General features: G+C 34.6%; 1 protein-coding gene across 1 annotated transcript; it reads left to right on the top strand.

Annotated features, from left to right (window-relative positions):
* Positions 1-424: 424 nt before the first annotated feature.
* Positions 425-24,127, top strand: LOC144436244 (very long chain fatty acid elongase 7-like). Its single transcript, XM_078124986.1, has 8 exons — positions 425-597; positions 12,162-12,244; positions 13,355-13,542; positions 16,357-16,437; positions 17,967-18,023; positions 20,549-20,654; positions 22,619-22,755; positions 23,141-24,127. The coding sequence occupies exons 2-8, from the start codon at positions 12,193-12,195 to the stop codon at positions 23,369-23,371; spliced, it is 852 nt and encodes a 283-aa protein (XP_077981112.1). The 5' UTR covers positions 425-597; positions 12,162-12,192; the 3' UTR covers positions 23,372-24,127.
* The last annotated feature ends 1,879 nt before the right edge of the window (positions 24,128-26,006 follow it).

Here is a 26,006-nt window from a genome sequence, read left to right as displayed (position 1 = left end):
CCTTAGGCGAAGGAGAAACAGAAGTTTCCATTGTTGTAAACATCAAATCATCATTATTATGAGTGAAAATCTTTTCATTCATTGATTTCAATTCGAACGCCTACACGTGTAAATACTTAGCAACCATAAATGCATAGTTACATTAATTACTTTTATACTTTACCTGGTTATCACGGTAGTTATTCGAAAAAAAAGTGTCAATTCAAAGAGTCTGGGTAATCCTGACTCTTTACTATACTTGCAAAACTTGTAGTTGTACGGCTCGCGGCTGTTATGCATATGCGTGCATATGAGCTACGTAAATCACGCCACCGACGTTCATGCATGTGTAGTGTTGAACTGACGCCCACACTATTAGCATATCACAATGTTAGGTCGTCATGCAAATATGATAGAGCCTCGTTTTGCCATGTGAGGACTTCGACCGATGCATGCATTTAGCCTAGCCTAAGTCGTGCATAATATATCTCAGATGAATGATAGGTTCCAGGGCCGGGGATTGGTTGTGGATCGGTCACTGAATATATTGTCGTACATGCTGCACTAACAACTCGACTAACACTGTTTCTGATAAATTTGGCAGCTGTACGTGATTTCGTAAGTATCTAACGATGTATCTATGGTATAAGTCATGTCACAGATTTTCTCATTGATGTGCTGTGTGTTGTAATTCACGTTCGTAACGACAATGTGGTCTGGTGTGGTGATAACATTAGGCCAAGAAAAAAAAATATTGTGTTTCTCATCCGGGGGGGGGGGGTATGGAAATAATGGTGCGCGGTGCGCTAGAACGCAGTATTCTTCTTAAAATACTTTTAAGGGACTTAATACTAAATTAATTAATAGGATTAGAAACAAAAATAAAATATTACAGACTAGCTTTCAAAAGTTTTCAAAAATGTATTTCGAATAGATGTATATTACTCATTACTCAAAACCAAACATGTACAGTTACGACATTCTTATGGTGCTGAATGTATTACTGAATATTACATTGAGATTTGGACAATATCACGTAAATCAAAATGCCCTGATGCGCACATTCTCAAGTGGTGCACGTGGGGACAAGATAGAAACACAACATTTTTTTTGTTGGCCTTAACTGGCGCTGCAGGGTCATACGTTTACCGCCTAACCTAGGCGTGGTATGGCACGCCGTCTCCTTGAGAACGATTGCAAACACACGTCTTGACAGATCTTTGACAAGGGAGAATTCATTTCCCCGATATAACATTTTTGACAAATGGATATTTTCAAAGCAATGCCAAGGTACATGGTTATCATTTATAAATTGAAACACGGCTGTGCACAACTTGATGTGTGATAGCTTCACAGGAAAGATAATTGTGTGGGTTTGTTCACTGATTAGTCTGTAGGTAATGAAATCCATGCAGAACTGGAGGTCAAAACAGTTCAATATGCATTCTTGACCCCATGTTTTGAAATTAGTAACAAACGGCTTGTAATGCATACTTTATTTATTTTATTTGAATGCAAGAAACAATTTGTGCACCACTTTTGCTGAAAAATAAAGCACTAGTTTTTTTGACTGTATAAAAGCTTACACAGATTTGGCAACAAATAAACCTTTTCACAAATTAAAATACACTACAGATTTATTGTTGACAAAATGGGGAAGTTTAATTGTTCATGACATTTTCAGTGTTACAAATGATTTCAATTATCAATGCACTGAAAACTGCTTAAATTACTAATAAACATTACTTGAATGCTTGATTGAGACATATGAACATGACATTAATTGGTGGGCTTTACCATATATCAAATGTAGTTGCCATGACAACAGACACTGGCTGTAACTTATTTCATAATATCTTATATTATATTGGAATTAATTAACTAGTAATACCTCCTAGAACAGATGTAATAGTTCAGGTATTTCAGTATGATAGAACATTGTACAGATTGATTCAAGTTTCCATGGAGATAACATTGTTGTAGTGGCTGGGTATTTATATTATCATGAATGGTCTCATGATAATTATATCATATATATATATAATCTTGGGTCTGTAATAATCAATGGCTATGATCAGTAATATGGCATTCAGATAACTACCACCTGTCAAGGATCAGGAATATCTGTCTCTGTCTGTCTGTTTGTTTGTCTGTCTGTCTGTCTGTCATGATTTTCTCTAACATGACTGGGTCAATAAAACTTCGCCTTGATGCACATCTTTCTTATGGAATAAGGAAGAACTGGTTAGGTTTTGGTAAACATATCTGAATATTAAGGAGGCATTTTCATAATTTGATAATTTCTGGAATTTGGCAATATCTTTAAAATGTATTCCTCAATTATCATACAAGTCGGTATATAGAAGTTGGTAACAAAGCGCAAATATCCTATAAGGGGAGAACCATTTGATTTCGGGGGGGGGGGGGTATGGAGGAAGTAGGTATGGGAGCAAATTTTTTTTCCAGTCAGTGACAGCAATTTTTTTTTCTACTGTCAGTCCTGCATCAATTTTTTTTTTCAAATGGAGTAGCAGTGCAATTTATTTTTTTAATTAGTCATTAAGTTTGTAATGCGTTGTTCATACCTATACCACGTCACAATGGTTCACAACTGTACCTCTAAATAACTTGTTCTGTGCAAGTAGAAGAATGAGCAGTTAGTATGAAAGACGTCTGTCTACCAACCATACTTCTGCTACTTAAAATTGTATGTACAAAAGATGACTGGTAAAATATCCCTGAGGAGCTGACTGATCTTGGGAGTGCTGTACCCCTGACCCCTGTGAATTGCTTTCCTTTAAGCCATCATAGTAGTACCAGGAACCAGAAGAAAATATCTTGCATGTGTAATGTGACCCATTCCAATATGTTGCAGCATCTAGAACAAACCTATGTATAAAAAACAGGAATTTATATATGTACTTGTATTAAAAACATTTGTGCCGCCTATGGATATATGAGAATAAGGTTTCCAAATTTGCTCATTTCTGGTGCATTGTGACAAATTTTTTTTTCACTTCTGTCTGTTATGAAAATTTTTTTTTTCTCAAGCCATTACAGGATCAAAAATTTTTTTTTCTTGTTCACCTGGAAACAATTTTTTTTTCTCAAAATCCTCCATACCCCCCCCCCCCCCATCCAAGAAATCAAATGGTACATGGTTCTCCCCTAAAGCTTGTTGACTACTAGTACTAGCCTTGGATTTGAATGAGTAATTTGCATAACTGATGATTAGCAAAACTGAACTGAGGTTCAGTAGTACAATAGCCACAATGAAATGTCTGTGTGTGCATGCGGATGTGTGTGTATGTAAATGACTTTAAAGTCAAAAACCACCAGACCAATTGCCTTTATATTTGTTGGGGACATTACTTAGGGCGTGTAGATGGGAAATTGTTCAAATGGAAATGATTGCATCAGAGCTGTGCAGTTTGGGTCAAAAAATGTGATTCTTGGTCAAATGCTTTGAGTCATCCTAGTAATGAAAGGTTATTGTTTTATTGAAGTCATGAAATCATTAAATCTTTTTGGGCTAATTCACACATCAATGTCAATGGCATCAAGATTAACCTCTGTTTGAGGTTGCTTGGAAACACTGTTTTTAGCACAGCTGAATTAAATCATAGACACTGTCTATGATTAAAACAAGTTCATTCATGCTACAGACATGATAAAGAGTCTTGTCCGTCTGTCTGTCTGTCTGCGTACGTACCTGTGGTTGAAGAAAAGTAAAAAGTCAATAAACCACTGGGAAAAATATTTTAATATTTTGGTAGGGATGTTGATTTCAGTCTCTAGTTAGCACAACTGAACTAATGAAGTTCAAGTGCTATAGATATGGTGCAGTGTCTGGATGTCTATCTATCTGTTTGTCTGGATGACTTAAACTCAAAAACTGCTCAACCGATTGCCTAACTTTGTATTTTGTAGGGACAATACTCTTGGAGTTTAGTTGGGAAATTGATGTGCTTTTTGGGTCCAAAAAATTGATTTTTGGTATAAAAAAAAACTTACACTCAAAAACCACTGGGCAGATTGGTCTGAAATTTGGTGGGAACATTCTTAGTGGTTTGTATATTAAGAATTGTTTATGACATTATGATCCAATCAGTGATATGCAAATTAGGGCTAAGAATGTGTCTTTTTGGTCAAAAGTCTATGATTCAAAAACTACTGAGCTGGTGGGGCTGAAATTTTGGTGGGAGCATTCTTAGGTGTGTTTAGATTCAGAATTATTCACGACATGATGATCCCAGTGATATGTCAGTGATATGCAAATTAGGTGTAAAATGTGTCTTTTTTGTCAAAATTCTATAATTCCAAAACTACAGAGCAGTGTGGGCTGAAATTTAGTAGGGATGCATCTAGAGATGTGTAGATGAAGGTGAATTAACAACATGATGCCATTGACGATATCCAAATTAGGTCTAAAAATATCAATTTTGGTCAAACACTGAAATCTTCAAACTACATGGTGAATGGGGCTGAAACTTGATGGGAACATTTCTGGAGGTGTTATTCTGCAGATTATCTTCAGAATTTTTTGACACAATTGTCCCTAGCAACCATGACCACACTCTTAGCAACAGTGAAATGATTATGCATATTGCAAAGATAAGAACAATGATGGGTAGGTAAGTGAATACATATTCAAAAAAATGTATGCACATATGCCTGCCAACAGGACCATGCACATAGCAACAGCTAAATGATGGTTTATATTGCAAAGATGAAAAGTGGGAAGGGTAGGCAAGTTAATAAAGATTCCAAAAATTTTTGCAAATATACAACACAACAATACTATGTCCATAGCAACAGCCAAATACAGTTGTGCTACAAATGCCATTGGCGCTATTTTTGAATCAAGTATTTCAAGTGATGATGGTATTTTCATGACTTTAATAGTAATCCCTTGTCCACAGACTACCAATTCTTGTCATGGGGCTACCCTAATGTTCAGCTGGTAGCCCACTCAGACTACCACTGATTATGCAATGATTTAAAGGATGGAAGATTTACACTGACTTTTTTTCAAAAGAGGAACTCTGTTTTCAGTTCAGGAATACATGTACAGGACTATTTGTCACAATCCTTGGGATACCAATTTCTGAAATTGGTGGCCCACTGCGACTGCTAAAGAAAACAAGTTAATTTTGAGCCCTGATTTTAATCATGTCTTTATTAGCACACCTGAACTGATAATGTTCACTAGTGCTATAGGCATGGCAAAGTGTCTGTCTGTCTGTCTGTCTGTCTGTCTGTTTGTCTGCCTGTATGTATGAGTGTGTGTGTGTGTGTGAGACACCATTCATAATTTTGCAATAAAACATATAAGTTGGAGACTGTGTGTTCTATTGAAGGCTTGTTGGTAATTATGTTATACCATAAGACAGTACATGTTAATTCCATATAATTGGTATATACACAGGGTTTTATATCACTTTTTAGTAATGAGGGTCTTTGTGACCCAAGGTCTATAATTGGTACATACACAGGGTTTTACATCACTTTTTAGTTATGAGGGTCTTTGTGACCCAAGGTCTATAATTGGTATATACACAGGGTTTTATATCACTTTTTAGTTATGAGGGTCTTTGTGACCCAAGGTCTATAATTGGTACATATACAGGGTTTTATATCACTTTTTAGTTATGAGGGTCTTTGTGACCCAAGGTCTATAATTGGTACATATACAGGGTTTTATATCACTTTTTAGTTATGAGGGTCTTTGTGACCCAAGGTCTATAATTGGTACATATACAGGGTTTTATATCACTTTTTAGTAATGAGGGTCTTTGTGACCCAAGGTCTATAATTGGTACATATACAGGGTTTTATATCACTTTTTAGTTATGAGGGTCTTTGTGACCCAAGGTCTATAATTGGTACATATACAGGGTTTTATATCACTTTTTAGTTATGAGGGTCTTTGTGACCCAAGGTCTATAATTGGTACATATACAGGGTTTTATATCACTTTTTAGTTATGAGGGTCTTTGTGACCCAAGGTCTGAAAATTTGGGGGTCATTCAGAAAACCAAGCAATTAATGTCTGTAAGATGGGGAAATAGTACAATGGAGCGATTGAAATAAGCCAGAACAGAATTAAATTGATTTGAATGAAATTGAGAAGGCAAATGAAAATATAAATAATTAAGTGTAATCCCAGTCTTTATTCACCCATGAGATAGGAACTTTGTTATACCATACATTTACATTTTTATTGTTCGAGAGATTTTGAAAGTACCTGTTCAATGCATTCCTTGAACTCCCTGACAATCTGGGGCTGTTTGTAATAGTCAGTGTCTAAACCATTCAAACTTTGAACATGCATGAAATTGGTATTTATACATCATGATCACAAGGGAGATCTTGTTTAGTCATTATATCATAACGTAAACATGTTAACAGTTTGCAGTTGAGTTGCGTATGACTATGATATTACATTGTCACTCATCTCTTGCGATTTCCTCTCGTTTGTTACCTGACGGTCTGTAGTAAAGTCCAACTTCATGGACAACAAACAAACACTGTTTATGTGACTTCTAGAGTCTTTATTTCGTGTAAGAGTCAAGTTTCTGTAATTTGAACACCCTTCAGAAAAAGAATTTTTTTCATTTTGCTTTGAAACAAACGTCGCATTCCATGACGTTACGGTCTGACAAGTAACAATCTGATTAAAATACGATGTGTAGATAGGCTACGTTTCTTTTATTTACCTTTACTTCATCGTAATTGCATCTTATACATACGTCTTTTGTCTTCCGGTTGTTACCGGTGAGATTGGCGGTAACACTCGCAAGATAAAATATGTATATAAAAGACGCAATTACAAGGACACATGGAAGTACAACGTAGCCTATCTACACATCGGATTTTAATCAGATTGGACAAGTGACAACAACATTTAAAACGACTGAGCCACCCATCGTTGAAAGTTCAATTATTCGTCGGTAAAACCGGTGACTTCTTACTACTACCAATAATTAACAAAAATCTCGAGTATTGAAACAAGGCACCGACGCAGTATATATCTTGCTATTGGTGCAAATGATGACGTCCTGATGTATAAATAATGAAGTTCCGGAACTTTTCATTTCAGGTCGGGGGGTAATCAGAATCTAATGCTGGTGAATGCAATCACTTCAAACGGGGGGGGGGGTATTATATCTTGCGCCAAAATTCTTGCGTCAGGATGCGCTCCTAATTTTTATGAGGGTCACGAGGCCATAATAATGCGTAAAAGACGCAATATATTGTGTCATGTAAAACCCTGCATACATCAACCTTAACAAAAGCATACATAGCCTTTACAGGTTGTTGACATAGCTATTAGCTTTAATATTTCTTTTCACATTTTTAAATTTTAATGTAGTTTGGTATGATTAATTTGCCAATTAAGGAGTATATCATTGTGATAGCTATTAGTATAGCTAATGATTTTGCATGTCGATAATTAATGTGTGTAGGAACAAAAATCTGGAGGCTTAGCCCAGACTAAAGGTGTACAGTTTACATCTGTGCACTGTCAATTGTAAATTGTTATTTGCTATCCATTTAGGTATGGTTGTGCATTTTAACTCTTCTATTAGGGAGGTAACCATAATGAAATAGCAATTTAATGTCTGCCGCTTTGTTTCTTGTCTCTGTCTCTTTGTCTTTGTCTCTATCACATTTTCTCTATAAAAAAAACCTTAGTCAATTTAATAAAAATTGGTACTTCATTCTTATGAAAAAAGGAAGAACTTGGGTAGATTTTGGGAGACATCCCCAAAGTGAGGTATTTACATAATTAACAATTTTAGGAATTAAGCATTCTTCATCTCTGGTATGATTTAATTAGTGTATATGAATGATAATAACAATTAAAGCACGTCCTACAAACCTTGTGATGATGTAGCCAATTTGCCTAATTAAAATTCTGTAGAAATATCTGTGGAATGTATGCTTCAAATCTCACATGATTTGGGTATACATTGTTAACAAAGCTCCTGTATAATTCAAAACTTGTTGATGTAGTTTTTTAATTGAGCATAATTAGTGATGTTTAGCACAACTTAAGACGAAAGTAATTCGCTAGGGCTATAGGCATCACAAAATGTGTGGTTGTGAGCGTGTGTGTTACCAATTTAGAGTCAATAACTACCTGACCAATTGCCTTGAGATTTGGTGGAGACATTACTTTGGTGTCCAGATGAAAAATTGTTCAATGACAGTGATCTGATCAGTTGTTTTCAAGTTACATCGAAAAGAGTGATTTTCTATCGAGATAGTAGGTCTTTTAGAGCCGAAGTCCATAAAGTATGGTTATATAATGTTACATAATTACTTGACTAAAGTCCATGGGATATTCCATTATCCTGGAAGGGTGTTTTCATGTTTGAAGTTTGTTTCTCAGACATTGGATTTCAGTTGTGCACATTGAGCCTGACAGTATTTTTTGTAATTAACCTATATCTTAAGAATACCTGATTTAATTCTCACATAATTTGGTGTTTACATATTCAACATTTTCTTAATGTAGCTTGTCTTTGGGCAAATCATTTGCATAATTGCGTCCATGTGTCCGTAATACATCATTTCTCAGACATTCAATATCCAATTTCTTTAAAACCTGGCACAAAGGTGACATATCATATGGGACATATGCACATAATTTTATTTTTTGATATATGCAAATTTGACCAACTGGTAGCATATTTTTAGTTAAAAATCAATATTTACTGCATAACTCAATACATAGACTACATTCAAGTGCCTACCCCATATCAGTTGCAAGCTAGCATTTGAGACCTTGACCTGCAGTCAATTGTCACATTCAAGCCAATTCCTGTCTATCACAGACTTATTGTAGTATTTACATATAGTCAGTTTCTTTTAAATCGTGTTTACAAGTAATATTGAAGAAAGGAATTGTACCCAAGTATTATGTTTGGTGCTGATATCACTTTTACTGAATGACAGCAATATTGTAGGTTAAAAAAATCATCATTTACTGCATAACTCAAAAAGTACATACATAGAGACTCCATTAAAGTGTCTAACAAGTGGCTAAGTGTAAAATAATATGTTTTTGTCAAAAAATCATCTAGCTACGGCTATTAATTAAGCTGGAGGGTTCAAAAGAATTAGTCATTCTAGGAACATCACTTGCCATGGTGACCAAAATCACCACTTTATGTGAATTTTTTTGAAATTTAGCCATAACACATGAAAAAAGAGTACGAAAATATTTCCTTGCTCATGGCATTTGAGAGTCGATGACATGAATTGTAACACACATGAAACGAATAAAACACATGTGCATTTTCTAAGGAAACATAATGTTTTTTAAAATTTCTAGATATACTGGGTATGTGTATGGTAACAGCACCTCAAGTTTTAAGAGTCTTGTCAAAGGTGTATGCTGTTCACAAATGCCAAAACAATACAAAACACTACCATCAAATCAAATTACTGAGATAAATGACCTGACTTAGTACATTATAATCTCTGTTAAAAGCATAATGATATGTGAATTTGTAGTTCAATTCATTATTTTGCGATGGTCTAAATAAAACTTAGCTTCACCAGTGAAAATTTATATTTTGAACGTCAGATGTTGTATACAAAACTAAATACAAAGAATTTTTCTTCAATAATTCTGAAGATATGTTCTTGTACCACGAACAAGGGTTCTTACTACATGTACTTGCAAGTAACAAATTGCCTGTTCAGGTCAACAGGCGTTGTGAGCTCTTCATTTGCTGCCTTTACTGTCATTTTGATAACAATATCTACCTCAGTGAAAAGTTTTCATGAAAAATTATTTTGAAAATCTAAGTACAACCACATAACATTAAAAATGCCTGATTCTGTGATGTTTTTGTTAGCACAACTGAACTGTGGTTCAGTAGTGGTATAGCCATGGAGAAATGTGTGTGTGTGTGTGTGTGTGTATATATATATATGCATGCGTGCATGCGGATGTGTGTGTATGTGTATGTATGTCGTGTATGTGTGTCATGTGTATGTAAACGACTTAAAGACAGAACTGCCCTATATAAAGAGGATTATGGCTAATTTATGCAAATGCCGGAAATTCAAACTGCTGTACAGAGCACTAGCTTCTGGGTCTTGTTTTCAGCATTTTTTCTGTGCTCCGAGAACACACAGGTCAATATATCATGTACAAATTGTTTGTGAATGGTGTAGGATGGTAACTTGATACACAAATTAGTTGAAAATCAGTCTGTTTGTTTCATAGAATGAAAAAACCTTTCCAAATGAGACAAATTCCCCTGCAAACAGCTGCTTAGATTGTGTGTCATTCAGGATTATTCTAATATGCAGTATTTGCATGTGAACAACCCAGATAGGGAATGTTTATATTTTTTGTGATTATTTGCCAGTGAGTCATCACAAGTTCTCCACCTCCAAACATACAGTCAGTCATGCAAAAATAGGGTCCCAGGTGCCATCAGTTGCATGTTTAAAGTAAAAAAAATGCTTGACCCACCACCTTGGTATTTGCTTGGGACATTACTTAGGGCGTGTAGATGGGAAATTGTTCAAATGAAAATGATTGCATCAGAGATGGGCATTTTGGGTCAAGAAATATGATTTTTGGTCAAAAAACTTGAACTCCAAAACTACTGGGCAGATTGGTCTGAAATTTGGTGTGAACATTCTTTTTTTGTATTTAACAAGATTTTTATTACAGTCAGAAGTTGAATAACAAAGAAGAAATACAAAAGCTGGAAAGTCATTCAAGAAAAGATTACAATTCACTACAAATCATTTCGACCAAGTTTTTTAAGAAAGTCACACCATTTTTTAAAGTGCTTGTCGAGTTTGGTCTTACAGTTCACAATAAAAAACTCAGTTTTTTGTGTTCTGTGTACAAAATCGGGTAATTTCCCATTACAACCACTCACATAAATATATCTCTTAGCTGCTAACAGAAGGAAATTTAAAAGAGTTGGCAACAATGTATTCCTCAAAAGAAGTTGTTATGCTGAAACCACAGTTCGCACCTGGAAATGTTTGCCCCAATTTTAATTCAAAGAAATTTTGCCGAAATGTTTTTATCAATCCACAGTTATAAAATAAGTGAAGAATAGTTTCTTCTTCCAGACCCCAAATGTACAGGCTGCAGAGGCCACTCTTGGTGGGAACATTTTGTACAACTTGGCATTCGCCATAAGAATATTGTGTGAAAGTTTCCATTGAAAATTTCTTAGTTTTGTGTCCAGGGTTAGTCTAAATGGTAACTGGTAAATGGCTTCCCAAGCAACAACAAAATAAATCTGTGAACGAGGTGAAATGAAGTAATTAGATATGAGCTTTGGAGTGATAATTTTGGTTTTACACTGGTATAGGCTATAAGACGCATTCAAAAATTGAATATTAATGGTGTGTTCCTCTTGTTTAGATTAAGAAATGTTCATGACATGATGATCCTATCATTGATATGCAAATTAGGGCTAAAAATGTGTGTTTTTGGTTAAAAAATCTATAAATCCAAAACTACTAAGCAGATTGGGCCGAAATGTAATGGGGATGCATCTTGGAATGTGTAGATGAAACTGTATTCATAATGTGATGATCCCATTATAGATATGCAAATTAGGTCTAAAAGTCTCAATTTTGGTCTAAAGCATATCTTGAAACTGCATGGTGGATGGGTTGAAACTTTGTGGGTATTTTCTGGGGGTATTGTTCCGCAGTTACTTTTGAAAACATTTCAACACAATTGGCCCTTGCAACCATGACCATGACCATGCCCTTAGCAATAATGAAATAACAATTCATGTTACAAAGATAACAACAGGGATGGGTAGGCAAGTGACTAAAGATTCAAAAAAATGTATGCAAATACCCCTAGCAACAAGACCATGTCCATAGCAACAGCCAAATACAGTTGTGCTACAATGCTATTGGCATGGGTTTTTTTTAAAGCCTGTAACTCTCCTTAGCAAATTGTAGGACTATAACAATCAGATGAATGAAACCATGATAAATATGTGGCAGAAATTACTTGGGAGAAATGGGCTCTTTAGATCACCATGGATCACCACAATATGTACCTTGTATTTTGGAGAAATGGACTCTTTAGATCACATGGATCCTTGAATATGTACCTTGTATTTTCAGTACAAGATACAAGTGAACCAAATATTGTATATTATTTATTTTAACAGATTTGTATCAAGAACTTTAACACCTGCAATCATGGTAATCATGGATATGATAGGATGGTACAAGGAGACTATGAAACATGCTGGTGAGTTCTTCCTGGGTATAGGTTTGATTAGCAACCATGACCATGCCCTTAGCAACAGTGAAATGATTATGCATATTGCAAAGATAAGAACAAGGATGGGTAGGTATGTAAGTGAATAAAAATTTTACAAATGTTTGCAAATATGCCTAGCAACAAGACCATGCCCATAACAACAGCCAAATGACGATGCAAAGATGAAACCTGGGATTAGTAGGTAAGTGATTAACGATTCGAAAAATGTAACCAAATATGCCTAGCAACAAGACCGCATCCAAATACATTTGTGCCAAAATGCCATTGGTGCTATTTCTGACCTTGCGAAAGGTGATGAATTCGGTTATGTAATTTGCCATGGAGAATACAGTACTGTATTAGTGAAATTCAATTCAAAATTATAGAAAAAATTATATGGATGTCATGTATGTGATAAATATATAATCCCATGAAATACAAATAATCACCTGTGGCTCATCTTTGTATATTAGTCTGCAGAATCATACGTGGAGCATTATGATGTACAACTAACATTGATTTCATGGGATTATATATATAAAAATGTCAATGTGAAAAGGTTGTCTGGCAGACTATAGGAAATAGTTGGTCCAGAACAATAGATCCCACATAATCCGTATGGCTCTACTCTATTAGATGGGATTGAAACAATAGATCCCACATAATCCGTATGGCTCTACTCTATTAGATGGGATTGAAACAATAGATCCCACATAATCCGTATGGCTCCACTCTATTAGATGGGATTGAAACAATAGATCCCACATAATCCGTATGGCTCTACTCTATTAGATGGGATTGAAACAATAGATCCCACATAATCCGTATGGCTCTACTCTATTAGATGGGATTGAAACAATAGATCCCACATAATCCGTATGGCTCTACTCTATTAGATGGGATTGAAACAATAGATCCCACATAATCCGTATGGCTCTACTCTATTAGATGGGATTGAAACAATAGATCCCACATAATCCGTATGGCTCTACTCTATTAGATGGGATTGAAACAATAGATCCCACATAATCCGTATGGCTCTACTCTATTAGATGGGATTGAAACATAGCCCTTTAAATTCTTTTTGTTTTGTTACAGATCCTAGACTTGATGTCTATCCTCTGATGTCAGACCCTACACCTGTCTGGATAATCATCATGTCATATTTACTTTTTGTATGGCTTGGCCCTAAGTGGATGAAAATTAAAGAACCATATGACATTAAAAATATTATGTTAGTTTATAATGTTTGTATGGTGGCACTCTCAGGTTACATATTGTATGAGGTACGTAGCCACTGATTTCTATGCTCACTTGCTTGAAATTATCAACTGCTTGCTTGAACTTTGAACTTATCAACTGCTTGTTTGAACTTATCAACTACTTGCTTGATCTTTGAACTTATCAACTGCTCGCTTGATTTTTGAATTTATCAACTGCTTGCTTAAACTTTGAACTTATCAACACCTTGCTTGAACTTTGAACTGAGCAACTGCTTGCTTGTACACTACATCTCACTATTAAAGTACTAACAAACTGTTAGTCATGAGTATTTTCTGGCTATATAAAGTGAAGAATATTATTGGAAATTATATAATTATACCTCCTCAAGTATTATATATAAAAAGTATCAACAATAATGTCATTTTTAGCAGAAATGAACCGAGGTTCAGTAGTGCTATAGGCATGGTGAAATGTGTGTGTGTGTGTGTGTGTGTGTGTGTGTGTGTGTGTGTGTGTGTGTGTGTGTAAATGACTTAAAGTCAAAAAATGCCAGACTGATTGCCTTGGCATTTGATGGGGACATTATTTAGGGCTTGTAGATGGGAAATCGTTCAAATGAAAATGATTGCATCAGCAATGTGTGTTTTAGGTCAAAAAATATGAATTTTGGTCAAAAAACTTAAACTCCAAAACTACTGGGCAGATTGGCCAGAAAGTTGGTGGGAATGTTCTTTGGGGTGTTTAGTTTAAGAACTGTTTATGACATGATGATCCCATCAGGGATATGCAAATTTGGGATAAAAATATGTCTTTTTTGTTGAAAATCTATAATTCCAAAACTACTGAGCAGATTGGGCTGACTTTTAATGGGGATACATTTGAGGGTTTGCAGGTAATATAATATTAACCATATAATGAGCTCATCAGCAATATGCAAATTAGATGCAAAAATGTGAATTTTGGTGAAAAATTTGTCTCAAAAGGTGCCATGACCAAACCCATAGCAACAGCCAAACTATGGTGTGTTTCACAAAGATAAAAACAGTGATTAATAGACAAGTGAATAAACATTCAAAAATGTGTGTAAATGTGCCTAGCGAAAAAGACCATGCCGATATCAACAACCAAATTTATATTGCAAAGATAACAACAAGGCAACTGGATAATCATTCAGCAAATGAACACCTATACCTAGCATGGATCAACATGTTGGTAAACATTTTTTTAAAAATGTACAGTTATGCTACAATGCCATCGGCACTATTTTTGAATGGTTTGATTGTTATTTTTAGCACTGCTAAGAACGAATGACAGAGTTGGTTGTCATGACATAGAACGACCAGGGTATGAAATCCACATAATATCTGCTCAAAGGCTGCTACAAAGAACCTTCATACCATAGATTTAATTGATCTAGCTAAGTTGGTATTTTTGGCCAAACACCTTGTACATTTTTTGAAATAATTTGATCAAAATACAGAAATATATTATTATGGAGATTAAAAGTGAGTTATCCCTTTTTAGCACAACTGAACTGATAAGGTTCAATCGTACCATAGGCATGGTGCGGTGTATGTCTGTCTGTCTGTCTATCTATCTGTATGTGTGTGTGTGTGTGTGTGTGTGTGTGTGTGTGTGTGTGTGTGTGTGTGTGTGTGTGTGTGTGTGTGTGTATGAACGACTTAAACTGAAAAACAGCCACACTGATTGCCTTGGTATTTGGTGGGGGCATTTTTGTGTCTTAAGTGGGGAAATTGTTCAAAGCAAAATGATCATATCACAGGTATGTGATTTGGGTCAAAAATATCATTTTTGGTAATAAAACTCAAAACCTACTGGGCAGACCAGTCTGAAATTTGGTTGGAATATGCTTTTATGAAGTACGTGTACACTGTATTACACAGTTCTATTCTGATCCTCAAATTCTACAATCACTGTATTACACAGTTCTATTCTGATCCTCAATTCTACAATCACTGTATTACACAGTTCTATTCTGATCCTCAATTCTACAATCACTGCAATTACACAGTTCTATTCTGATCCTCAATTCTACAGTCACTGTATTACACAGTTCTATTCTGATCCTCAATTCTACAATCACTGTATTACACAGTTCTATTCTGATCCTCAATTCTACAGTCACTGTATTACACAGTTCTATTCTGATCCTCAATTCTACAATCACTGTATTACACAGTTCTATTCTGATCCTCAATTCTACAGTCACTGTATTACACAGTTCTATTCTGATCCTCAAATTCTACAATCACTGTATTACACAGTTCTATTCTGATCCTCAATTCTACAGTCACTGTATTACACAGTTCTATTCTGATCCTCAAATTCTACAATCACTGTATTACACAGTTCTATTCTGATCCTCAATTCTACAATCACTGTAATACACAGTTCTATTCTGATCCTCAATTCTACAATCACTGTATTACACAGTTCTATTCTGATCCTCAATTCTACAATCAAAAACTGTGTATACATCCAAGTTTCAAATTCATTTCCTAATGTTATCATAATAGTAAATGTAATTATTTATTATGCTAAAATAAAACCCCGATTTTTGTGTGCAAAATTGTCAGACACAACAAGTTTGACACTAGAGCTAGCCAACCTGTAGTCTTGGGATTACAGTTGATTTTATGACATTATTTTAGTGACCATAATTGGTGTCAGTGCCCAAAGGAGGATATCACAATGGGCTCCCTCCTTACACACACACACCTTTGGCCATCAAGGAAGGTTGTCTTTAGCTAAAGCACTATGTACCGGTAGATGGATATCATTGTAGATGTATGTTAGCTCACCTGAAGTAATAAGCACAGTGTTTTTGACCATTTCTGATATCTTTTTCTTTCCAGTTCTGTATGGCGGGATGGCTGACTGGCTATACTTTAGGTTGTGAGTTGGTAGATTACTCTGATAGTCCTAAAGCACTCAGGGTAAGTAATTGAATTGTCAATGAATTTTTGTGAAAGTAAATTCTTAGCTGATAAAACCATACTTGTAAATTTACGGTAATAAATATTGAGAATATCAGCCAAACATTACATTACATTACATTACATTACATTACATTACATTACATTACATTACATTACATTACATTACATTACATTGCATTGCATTATATTGATATGATTACATTACATTCATATATATGTGGACTATATTACATTGCATTCATTTATGTTGACTATATTACATCACATTCATATATGTTGACTATTACATTGCATTCATATATGTGGACTATATTACATTCCATTCATTTATGTTGACTATATTACATTGCATTCATATATGTGGACTATTACATTGCATTCATATATGTGGACTATATTACATTCCATTCATTTATGTTGACTATATTACATCACATTCATATATGTTGACTATATTACATCACATTCATATATGTGGACTATATTACATCACATTCATATGTGTGGACTATATTACATCACATTCATATATGTTGACTATATTACATCACATTCATATATGTTGACTATATTACATCACATTCATATATGTTGACTATATTACATTGCATTCATATATGTGGACTATATTACATCACATTCATATATGTTGACTATATTACATTGCATTCATATATGTGGACTATATTACATTGCATTCATATATGTGGACTATATTACATCACATTCATATGTGTGGACATTATTACATTGCATTCATATATGTTGACTATATTACATTGCATTCATATATGTGGACTATATTACATTGCATTCATATATGTGGACTATATTACATCACATTCATATGTGTGGACATTATTACATTGCATTCATATATGTGGACTCACTATATTACATTGCATTCATATATGTGGACTATATTACATCACATTCATATGTGTGGACTATATTACATCACATTCATATATGTTGACTATATTACATTACATTCATATATGTGGACTATATTACATTGCATTCATATGTGTGGACATTATTACATTGCATTCATATATGTTGACTATATTACATTGCATTCATATATGTGGACATTATTACATTGCATTCATATGTGTGGACTATATTACATCACATTCATATATGTGGACATTATTACATTGCTTTCATATATGTGGACATTATTACATTACATTCATGTATGTGGACATTATTACATTGCTTTCATATATGTGGACATTATTACATTACATTCATATATGTGGACATTATTACATTGCATTCATATGTGTTGACTATATTACATTACATTCATATATGTGGACTATATATCTTGGAAGGTATGTGTGTGTTACCCCATTACTTTATATGATATTATGAGATTTTCTTGGCTACCCGAAGTCAAGTTTAAGAGTTAAATAGAATAGTGCTTCAAGACAAATACTGGCTGTTGTGTATACTGTCCTCTCCAAATCTATGTCTGGACTATGTAGACAGTTAATCAAGCAATTCTGTCTTCTTTTCAGATGGTTCGTGTTTGTTGGTTATTCACTTTTTCCAAGCTTATAGAATTATTAGATACAGTGAGTATTAAATACAATATTTGTACTAAAAGCTTTTGATAATTGTCTACCATTGTCTTGTTTCCTAATAATTGTCTACCATTGTCTATAGGAGATTGTTTCCCAATAATTGTCTACCATTGTGTATAGATGATTGTTTCCCAATAATTGTCTACCATTGTGTATAGATGATTGTTTCCCAATAATTGTCTACCATTGTCTTGTTTCCTAATAATTGTCTACTATTGTCTATAGGAGATTGTTTCCCAATAATTGTCTACCATTGTGTATAGATGATTGTTTCCCAATAATTGTCTACCATTGTGTATAGATGATTGTTTCCCAATAATTGTCTACCAGCAAATAAAGTTGTGTGCTCGTCTATATTTGCTCACTCAATGATTGGATTGTCTTTGTTCTCAATATAAAATACTGTTTCACTATAAATGTACATTGTTGTATGATTCAAATGATGCTTCTGTGCCATACCATACCTAGGGTATGTGATAAGACCTTTACAGTCTGGAAATAGTTTTTGTATACCTTGGTAGTTAATGCTGGCTGACAGACCCTCCTAAAGGTGGACTCTTCTGCCATACAACCTCAGACTGCAAACCCTGGACATCTGGGCTGTAAACATTACCCTGTACAAATGTTCCAATCTTATGTGTTTCCAATATTGGTCAATTTTGCACTGATAATATATTATGAGAAGAAAAATTATATTTGTTTATGTGATGGTACAATGGTAAAAAAACACTGGCTATAGTCACCAGATTAATTAATAAATTGCAAAATAAGGTGATATTTGGTCAAACAATTGTTAAATTCCTAAACTACAGGACATATTCATGTGAAAATTGATGGAAATGTTTGTGTGTGTCCGAATGGAGAATTATTGAAGACATTATGACCCCACAGATGATATGCAAATAAAGTCTCTAAAAATGGGATTTGTTGTCAAAAAGATAACATTTTCTGAAATTTGGTGGGATTCTGGAGTAATCTAGTTGTAAAGCTTTTGATGAAAAGATTATCAAAATATAAACTTCAAAACTATAATTATATCAGATCAACATTCAAAAAGGAATATCCTCTTGAATATAATGACAGCTTGGATTCCAGTTTCACTTGTGCACAACACCATTGCCAGTATCTTTTAGTGCCCCCCCCCCCCCCCCCTTTTACGGGGGATGCTATTAACAATGGGCTCCGTCCGTGCATGTGTCCATCCATCCATAATACGTCATTTCTCAGACAATATCAGATTTCTTTCAAACCTGACACAAAGGTGCCAATATCATGTGGGACATATGCACATCAATTTGTTTTTTGATATATGTAAATTTGACCGAATGGCAGCCATATCTGTAGTTACAAATCAATATTTACTGCATTACTCAAAACTGTAATACACAGACACTCTACAATGTATTCAAGTGTCTACCCCATATTATCAGATGCGAGCTATCTTAGTAAACATTGACCTTGACCTTGTGGGTCAATTATTAAAATCAAGCCGACACCAATCACAGACACATCATCATGTTTACATATTTGCCAGTTTCTTTTAAATCATGCTTACAAGTAATATTGAAGAAAGGAACCATACACAAGTATTATGTTTGGTGCTTATATTACTGTTACTGAATGGCAGCCATATTTGTAGTTACAAATCATTATTTATTGCATAACTCAAAAAAATGTAATGTGCATAGAGACTCCATTAAAGTGTCTGCCCCATATTATCAGATGTGACCTTGACATTTAACCTTCAGGGCTAATTATCAAAATCAAGCCAATTTCTGCCTATGACAAACACATTAATGTTTACATATTGCCAATTTCTTTCATGTTTACATTACAAGTAATGTTAAAGTAATGTTAAAGAAAGGAACTATACACAAACGTTAGTTTTTGTTTTGGTAAACAATCACTATATTTAATACTTCATAACTCAATAACTTCAATCATAGACTATTGATAGACCATCAATGTTACTTACATATTGCAGACACTTTGTGTGAATTCTGATTATGTGTATTTAATGTCTTTTAGATCATATCTATAGATAATGCAGAACCAGATAAATCTACATAAACATGGGTTACTTTTGGTGCTAATGTAACATTTTACCCAATGGCAGCCATATTTGTAGTAAACATTTTACTCAATGGCAGCCATATTTGTAGTAAACATTTTACTCAATGGCAGCCATATTTGTAGTAAACATTTTACGCAATGGCAGTCATATTTGTAGTAAACATTTTACTCAATGGCAGCCATATTTGTAGTGAATAATCATGATTTACCAATGAACTCATATTGCCAGGTTTAAAATTTCTTTTTAGGCATTGACCTTTGACCTAGACCCGGATCTTCAGGTTCAGTTACTGAAATTCAGCCATTCTCTTCATTATCACAGACATTTTGTATATTTATTTATTGCCACCAATTTCTTTAAATCATGTCTTCATTCAGTAACACTTGAAGACTTGTTGTTCTGTTACTTACCAGGTATTTTTTGTACTGTACTTACTTACCAGGTATTTTTTATACTACGAAAGAAAACCAATCAAATCACATTTCTACATGTTTTTCATCATGCAATTATGCCAATTAGTTGGTGGTATGGTGTCAAATTTGTAGCAGGTAAGTGGCATTGGTATAAACGTTAATGAAAAAAAGGTCTTGCAGTTATCATATGGATGAGAAATCAGTATTAATTTTGTGCTATAGGCATGGTGAAATGTGTGTATGTATGTGTGTAAATGACCAGACCAGACCGATAGGCTTGATATTTCATGGGGACATTACTAAGGGCGTGTAGATAGAAACTTGTTGAAATGAAAATGATCGCATCAGCAATGTGAGTTTTGGGTCAACAAATGTGATTTTTGGTCAAAAAACTTAAACTCCAAAACTACTGGGCAGATTGGCCTGAAATTTGGTGGGAACGTTCTTATGGGTGTGTAGATTAAGAATTGTTCATGACATGATACCTCCTTCAGTAATATGCAAATTAGGGCTAAAAATGTGTCTTTTTGGTCAAAAATCTTTAAATCCAAAACTACTGAGCAGATTGGTCTGAAATTTAATGGGGTTGCATCTGAAGAAATTTTAAGCATATTATGATCTCATCAGTGAGGTGTAAAATGTGAATTTTGGTCAAAAATTTATATATCAAAAAGTACTTGGTCAATGACATTGAAACTAGGTGAGATTTTTCTAGAAGTGTTATTGTGCAGATTTTGAATAGAACACAATTGGCCCTTGCAACCATGACCATGCCCTTACCAACAACCAAATGGCAGTATATTTTGGTCAAATAACAACATCATCTGGTAGGCAAGTGAATAAACATTCAAAAAATGTATGCAAATATCCCTGGCAACCATGACCACGCCCATAGCAACAGCCAAATGGAGGTATCTTTTACAAAGATAACAGGGAATTTGAGACAAATGAATAAACACTCAAAAATGTATGTAAATGTGCCTAGCAACAAGACCATGCCCATAGCAACAGCCAAATGATCATGTATATTGCAAAGGTAACAACAAGGCTAGATAGGCAACTGGATAACCATTCAGCAAATGAACACCTATGCCTAGCATGGATCAGCATGTGGATTAAAACATTAAAAAAAATTGTACAGTTGTGCTACAATGCCACTGGCGCTATTTTTGTAAAACTACAGTTGTACGACAACACCATTGGCGCTATTTTTACGAAATCAAATAACTTTATAATAACTATGATTCTGTTACTTTCCAAACTAATTGTGAAATGTCTTGTATGGATTTCTCAATCGTCTATAGACCCAATATCTCCTCAGATCAACTTTCCATCTAAATTATTAGCCCCCAGCGAACAGAGCCACAAGCAGGGACTTTAGGAATGATCGACCTATGTCTGTCCATCTGTGCATTCTTTGTGTCCATCATCATCCATACCTAAGACACCCATAGATCAATTACAACCAAACCTTGCACAAATGTCACACAATATATAGGGTACATCTGCAAGTCGCTTAATTTTGCAACATTAACCTTTATGGCAAAATGGTGGCCATATTTGTGGTAAAAATACATATTTTGCCTCTTAGTCTTACCTCTGAAAGTGTGATAAATACAGGTTCTAATCAAGTGTTTAGATCAATTTTATCAATGGTGACCTTTTAATGTTACCCTCCCCTCCATCTTCGAGGTCAAATACCCCAATTTTGTCTTTAGACCATACTTCAAGAAGTTGAATCCACGGAGGTTGTATTCAAATGTCTATACCCATGCTATTGTAGGTAAACTTCCTTTTCATACCATCTCAAACTCAAAGATTTGACTTTCATTTCCAAGGTCAAACACCAAATAGCTCAATAATTTTCAAAGTTTTACACTTGGAGACACACCATTTATGTTTGTATACTCAAATTATAAGAGGTAAGCTTTCTATTTAAACCTCTACATTTTACATTGACTTTCAACTTCAAGGTCAAATGAAATTTTGCACAATAACTTTAGAACTCAGTGAAATGATGAAGGGTCACCTAAGATGGTTCATTTAAAATTTAAGAAAAATCAATTTTATTTACGTGGTGCTGTTTTGGTTACTTTCAGGTGGTTTTGGTACCTTCCACTCAATGTTGAATTCCTGGATTCACTTTGTCATGTACATTTACTACGGTTTGGCAGCCATGGGACCTCGTGTACAGAAGTACTTATGGTGGAAGAAGTATATGACATTCATGCAAATTGTAAGTATATGAAATCTATGCAAATTGTAAGTATATGATATCTATGCAAATTGTAAGTATATGAAATCTATGCAAATTGTAAGTATATATCTATGCAAATTGTAAGTATATGAAATCTATGCAAATTGTAAGTATATGATATCTCTGCAAATTGTAAGTATATGATATACAGTATACATATGTAATCATATAGAATAGAAAGTATATATATTGTATTAGATTAGAACTGACAGTAATCTTATGGAAGAATAGACAGTATATATCTATTGTATTATAGATTAGAACTGACATTCTTTTTCTTGGATCATTTTCATACCTATCTCCCCAATTTATACATTGATGAATACATTTTATATAATTATCTATTTTATTACTTTTCTTGCAGACACAGTTTGGTTTGGTGATTCTACATTCTAGTCAGTTATTTTTCACTGACTGTCCATATCCCAAGTTCTTTGCATTTGTTATCGCATTGTATGCACTGGTCTTCATCATTATGTTCTTGAACTTTTACCTGAAAACATATTCCAAGAAGCATCATTCAAAGAAATTGGAAGTCAGTACTAATGGCATTGGAGCTGTTGTCAATGGATTCGAAGCAAAGAAGACAAAGTGAAGTGTGAAGCCACACTTCTCTCATTATTTGCTTGTTGTCTTTGATCTAAATAATCTTGTTAGTTCTAACATTAAGTGCTATTATTATCTATGTACAGATTAAATTACATAGAAACATGAGTGACAAACAATAATTAGGTGCACGTCCAACTCGGCCCATCGCCAACACGGCCCACCAACTCGGTCCACTCATTGCCAACTCGGCCCACCAACTCGGTCCACACTCTGCCAACTCGGCCCACCAACTCGGCCCATCCTCTGCCAACTCAGCCCACTCTGTTCAATTCGTCCCAGTTGAACTAGTCCAAGTTTCGCCTCAAGTTCAATACGATTGCGATTCCTGTTTCTCCTCTTTGACATTCATGACTTTGCTATAAAAAGTTCAAAGCCCAAAATAGTTGAGGCAATTCGTCCCTGTGTACCTTAAAAGTGCAGGAGTACAGTAGGACTAGGCTGAGTCTGGATCGACCTTGGCTTGTTTTCTGTATCTGCTTGTTCAGAATATCATTTCTGTGATGACAAATTAACGTATGACACAGTGGGCCAAGTTGGTATCACTGAATGGGCCGAGTTGGCAATCATGTGGGCCGAGTTGGCAATCACCTGGGCCGAGTTGGTAATCCCCGGGGCTGAGTTGGTAATGGGCCGAGTTGGCAATGGGCCGAGTTGGACCTACCCCCAATAATTATTGCAATTGTATAACGTAGCAGCGAGTTTTTTAAAGTAATTCTTTTATTCACAATCTTATAACTATAATGCCATAAACTGTATTTAAAATAGCTGTATTATCTGACAATGTGAGATGTAAAATAGCTGTATTATCTGACAATGTGAGATGTAAAATAGCTGTATTATCTGACAATGTTAGAGGTAAAAAATTCACAGTGGAAGTAGTTTGCTTTAATAGTGACTTCCTGTTCAAATACTGTAGTAATACTGTCTTTGGGACATATTTCTTTCTGTGTTCATTCATTTCATATGACATAAAGCCTGGTTAGGAGTAAAATTGTCACTGTAACAAAAAAGTTCAGATTTGATATTTGGTGCTTCAGTTAGTAACACAACTTGATCTGTTAAGAACTAGATACTCCAATCATGTATCAATCATTACATTAAAAGCACTTTATTATGTCAACAAGAATAGGTTGTTGACGCCAAAAAGTGTAGAATTTGTTGTACACAGTGAAATTTTAAATTGGTGTTTTGAAGATGATGCAGGCAATTTTATTTCTTGACCTTTGAACTGAAATGTATACTTTGACCTTTGAACACTAACTTAATGTATGATTTTATCATTAACCCCTACACTAGATGTAGATTAGTTGACTGCTGTACACTAGATGTAGATTAGTTGACTACTGTATGTAATGTATGGGCAGTAAATTCAAAGCATTCAGTTGTTCTCAAAGAACTGCATCAGCTTTCACAGTGCACTGAAATACTTCGATAAATATTTTACCAGCCTCAAAAGGTTAAACATTAATTGATAACATGAGTCAATGCAATTATATTACAGTGAATCAATATTACCATGGAGACAACAGAAGATGAGAAATGAACAATGTGTTTATTTGATGATGATCACATCACAGTTGGCCATATACACAAGCTCTAAGTAATGAACCTCCAATTCACTTGTAAATACACATGAAATGTGTTGAGGGAGGGAAGGGGGAAGGGCTTATTTAATAGTAATATCTATGGGTGGTATCGTAATAGTGATACCTGGATGAGAGTATTGTTGTAGTTTTTGTATTTTTGTTGTTGCTGCTGCTTCTGCTACTTGTGCTTAAATAGTATCTATATTTAAACAATAATGTACGCCCTCCCAGCCCATAATGGACGAAAGCAAACTTTGAACGACATGTCGCCTCGCCCATTATGGAGTACAAAGTTTGCTTGAGCCCATTATGGACTGGGAGGGCGTACATTATTGTTATTATTTTATAGTTTTGCCAATTCCAGTGAATTTTTAGACCTAGAAACGCAAAACAACGTATAATATACACAGCGCTGAACATCGTCTGCCATGTTCGGCCCGGAAGCTGAATACTAATCATAGCGACTCACGTACGTACACGTACACACATATATACACTTCAATGAACTGTTGTGAACACAAATTTGTTTCATGAATGCGTTGTATTTTTAAACAGTAGAAATGACAATCATTAGTAACAACATAAATTTCAAAAAAATACCTAGTTGTATGAAGAAACAGAACAAATCTCATCTCTCATTACGGACATAAGCTAGTATTGTTATGCTCATTCCGGGGCCGCGATGCCCAATAACGGAGTACATTATCAGTAATAATGTACAGCGATGACGTCACAAAATTCACTGGAATTGGTAATGCTATAATATAATTGTCAATATTCTACAATGACAGTTGTGTATTGTCACCAATATCACATGACCTCATTGCATTGCTTTGTATAATACATGCCATTCAAATCCAGTCAGTTATTTACATTGAGATAATGGTGATATTAATCATGCACATTTCCTCCATCATTAGCTAACAATTAAAAGAATTTGACATACTCATGGTGCAACTCCTCAGGAAAGTTTTAAAACTTTGAAATTTCTGAATAACTGTCGTAATACAAAATTCAAATCCTTCAACTCATAGA

Source organism: Glandiceps talaboti, chromosome 6 (genome assembly GCF_964340395.1).
Source record: "Glandiceps talaboti chromosome 6, keGlaTala1.1, whole genome shotgun sequence".
Taxonomy (NCBI): Eukaryota; Metazoa; Hemichordata; class Enteropneusta; family Spengelidae; genus Glandiceps; species Glandiceps talaboti.
The sequence above is the reverse complement of the archived record's forward strand: the minus strand, read 5'-3'. Positions and strand labels throughout refer to the sequence as shown.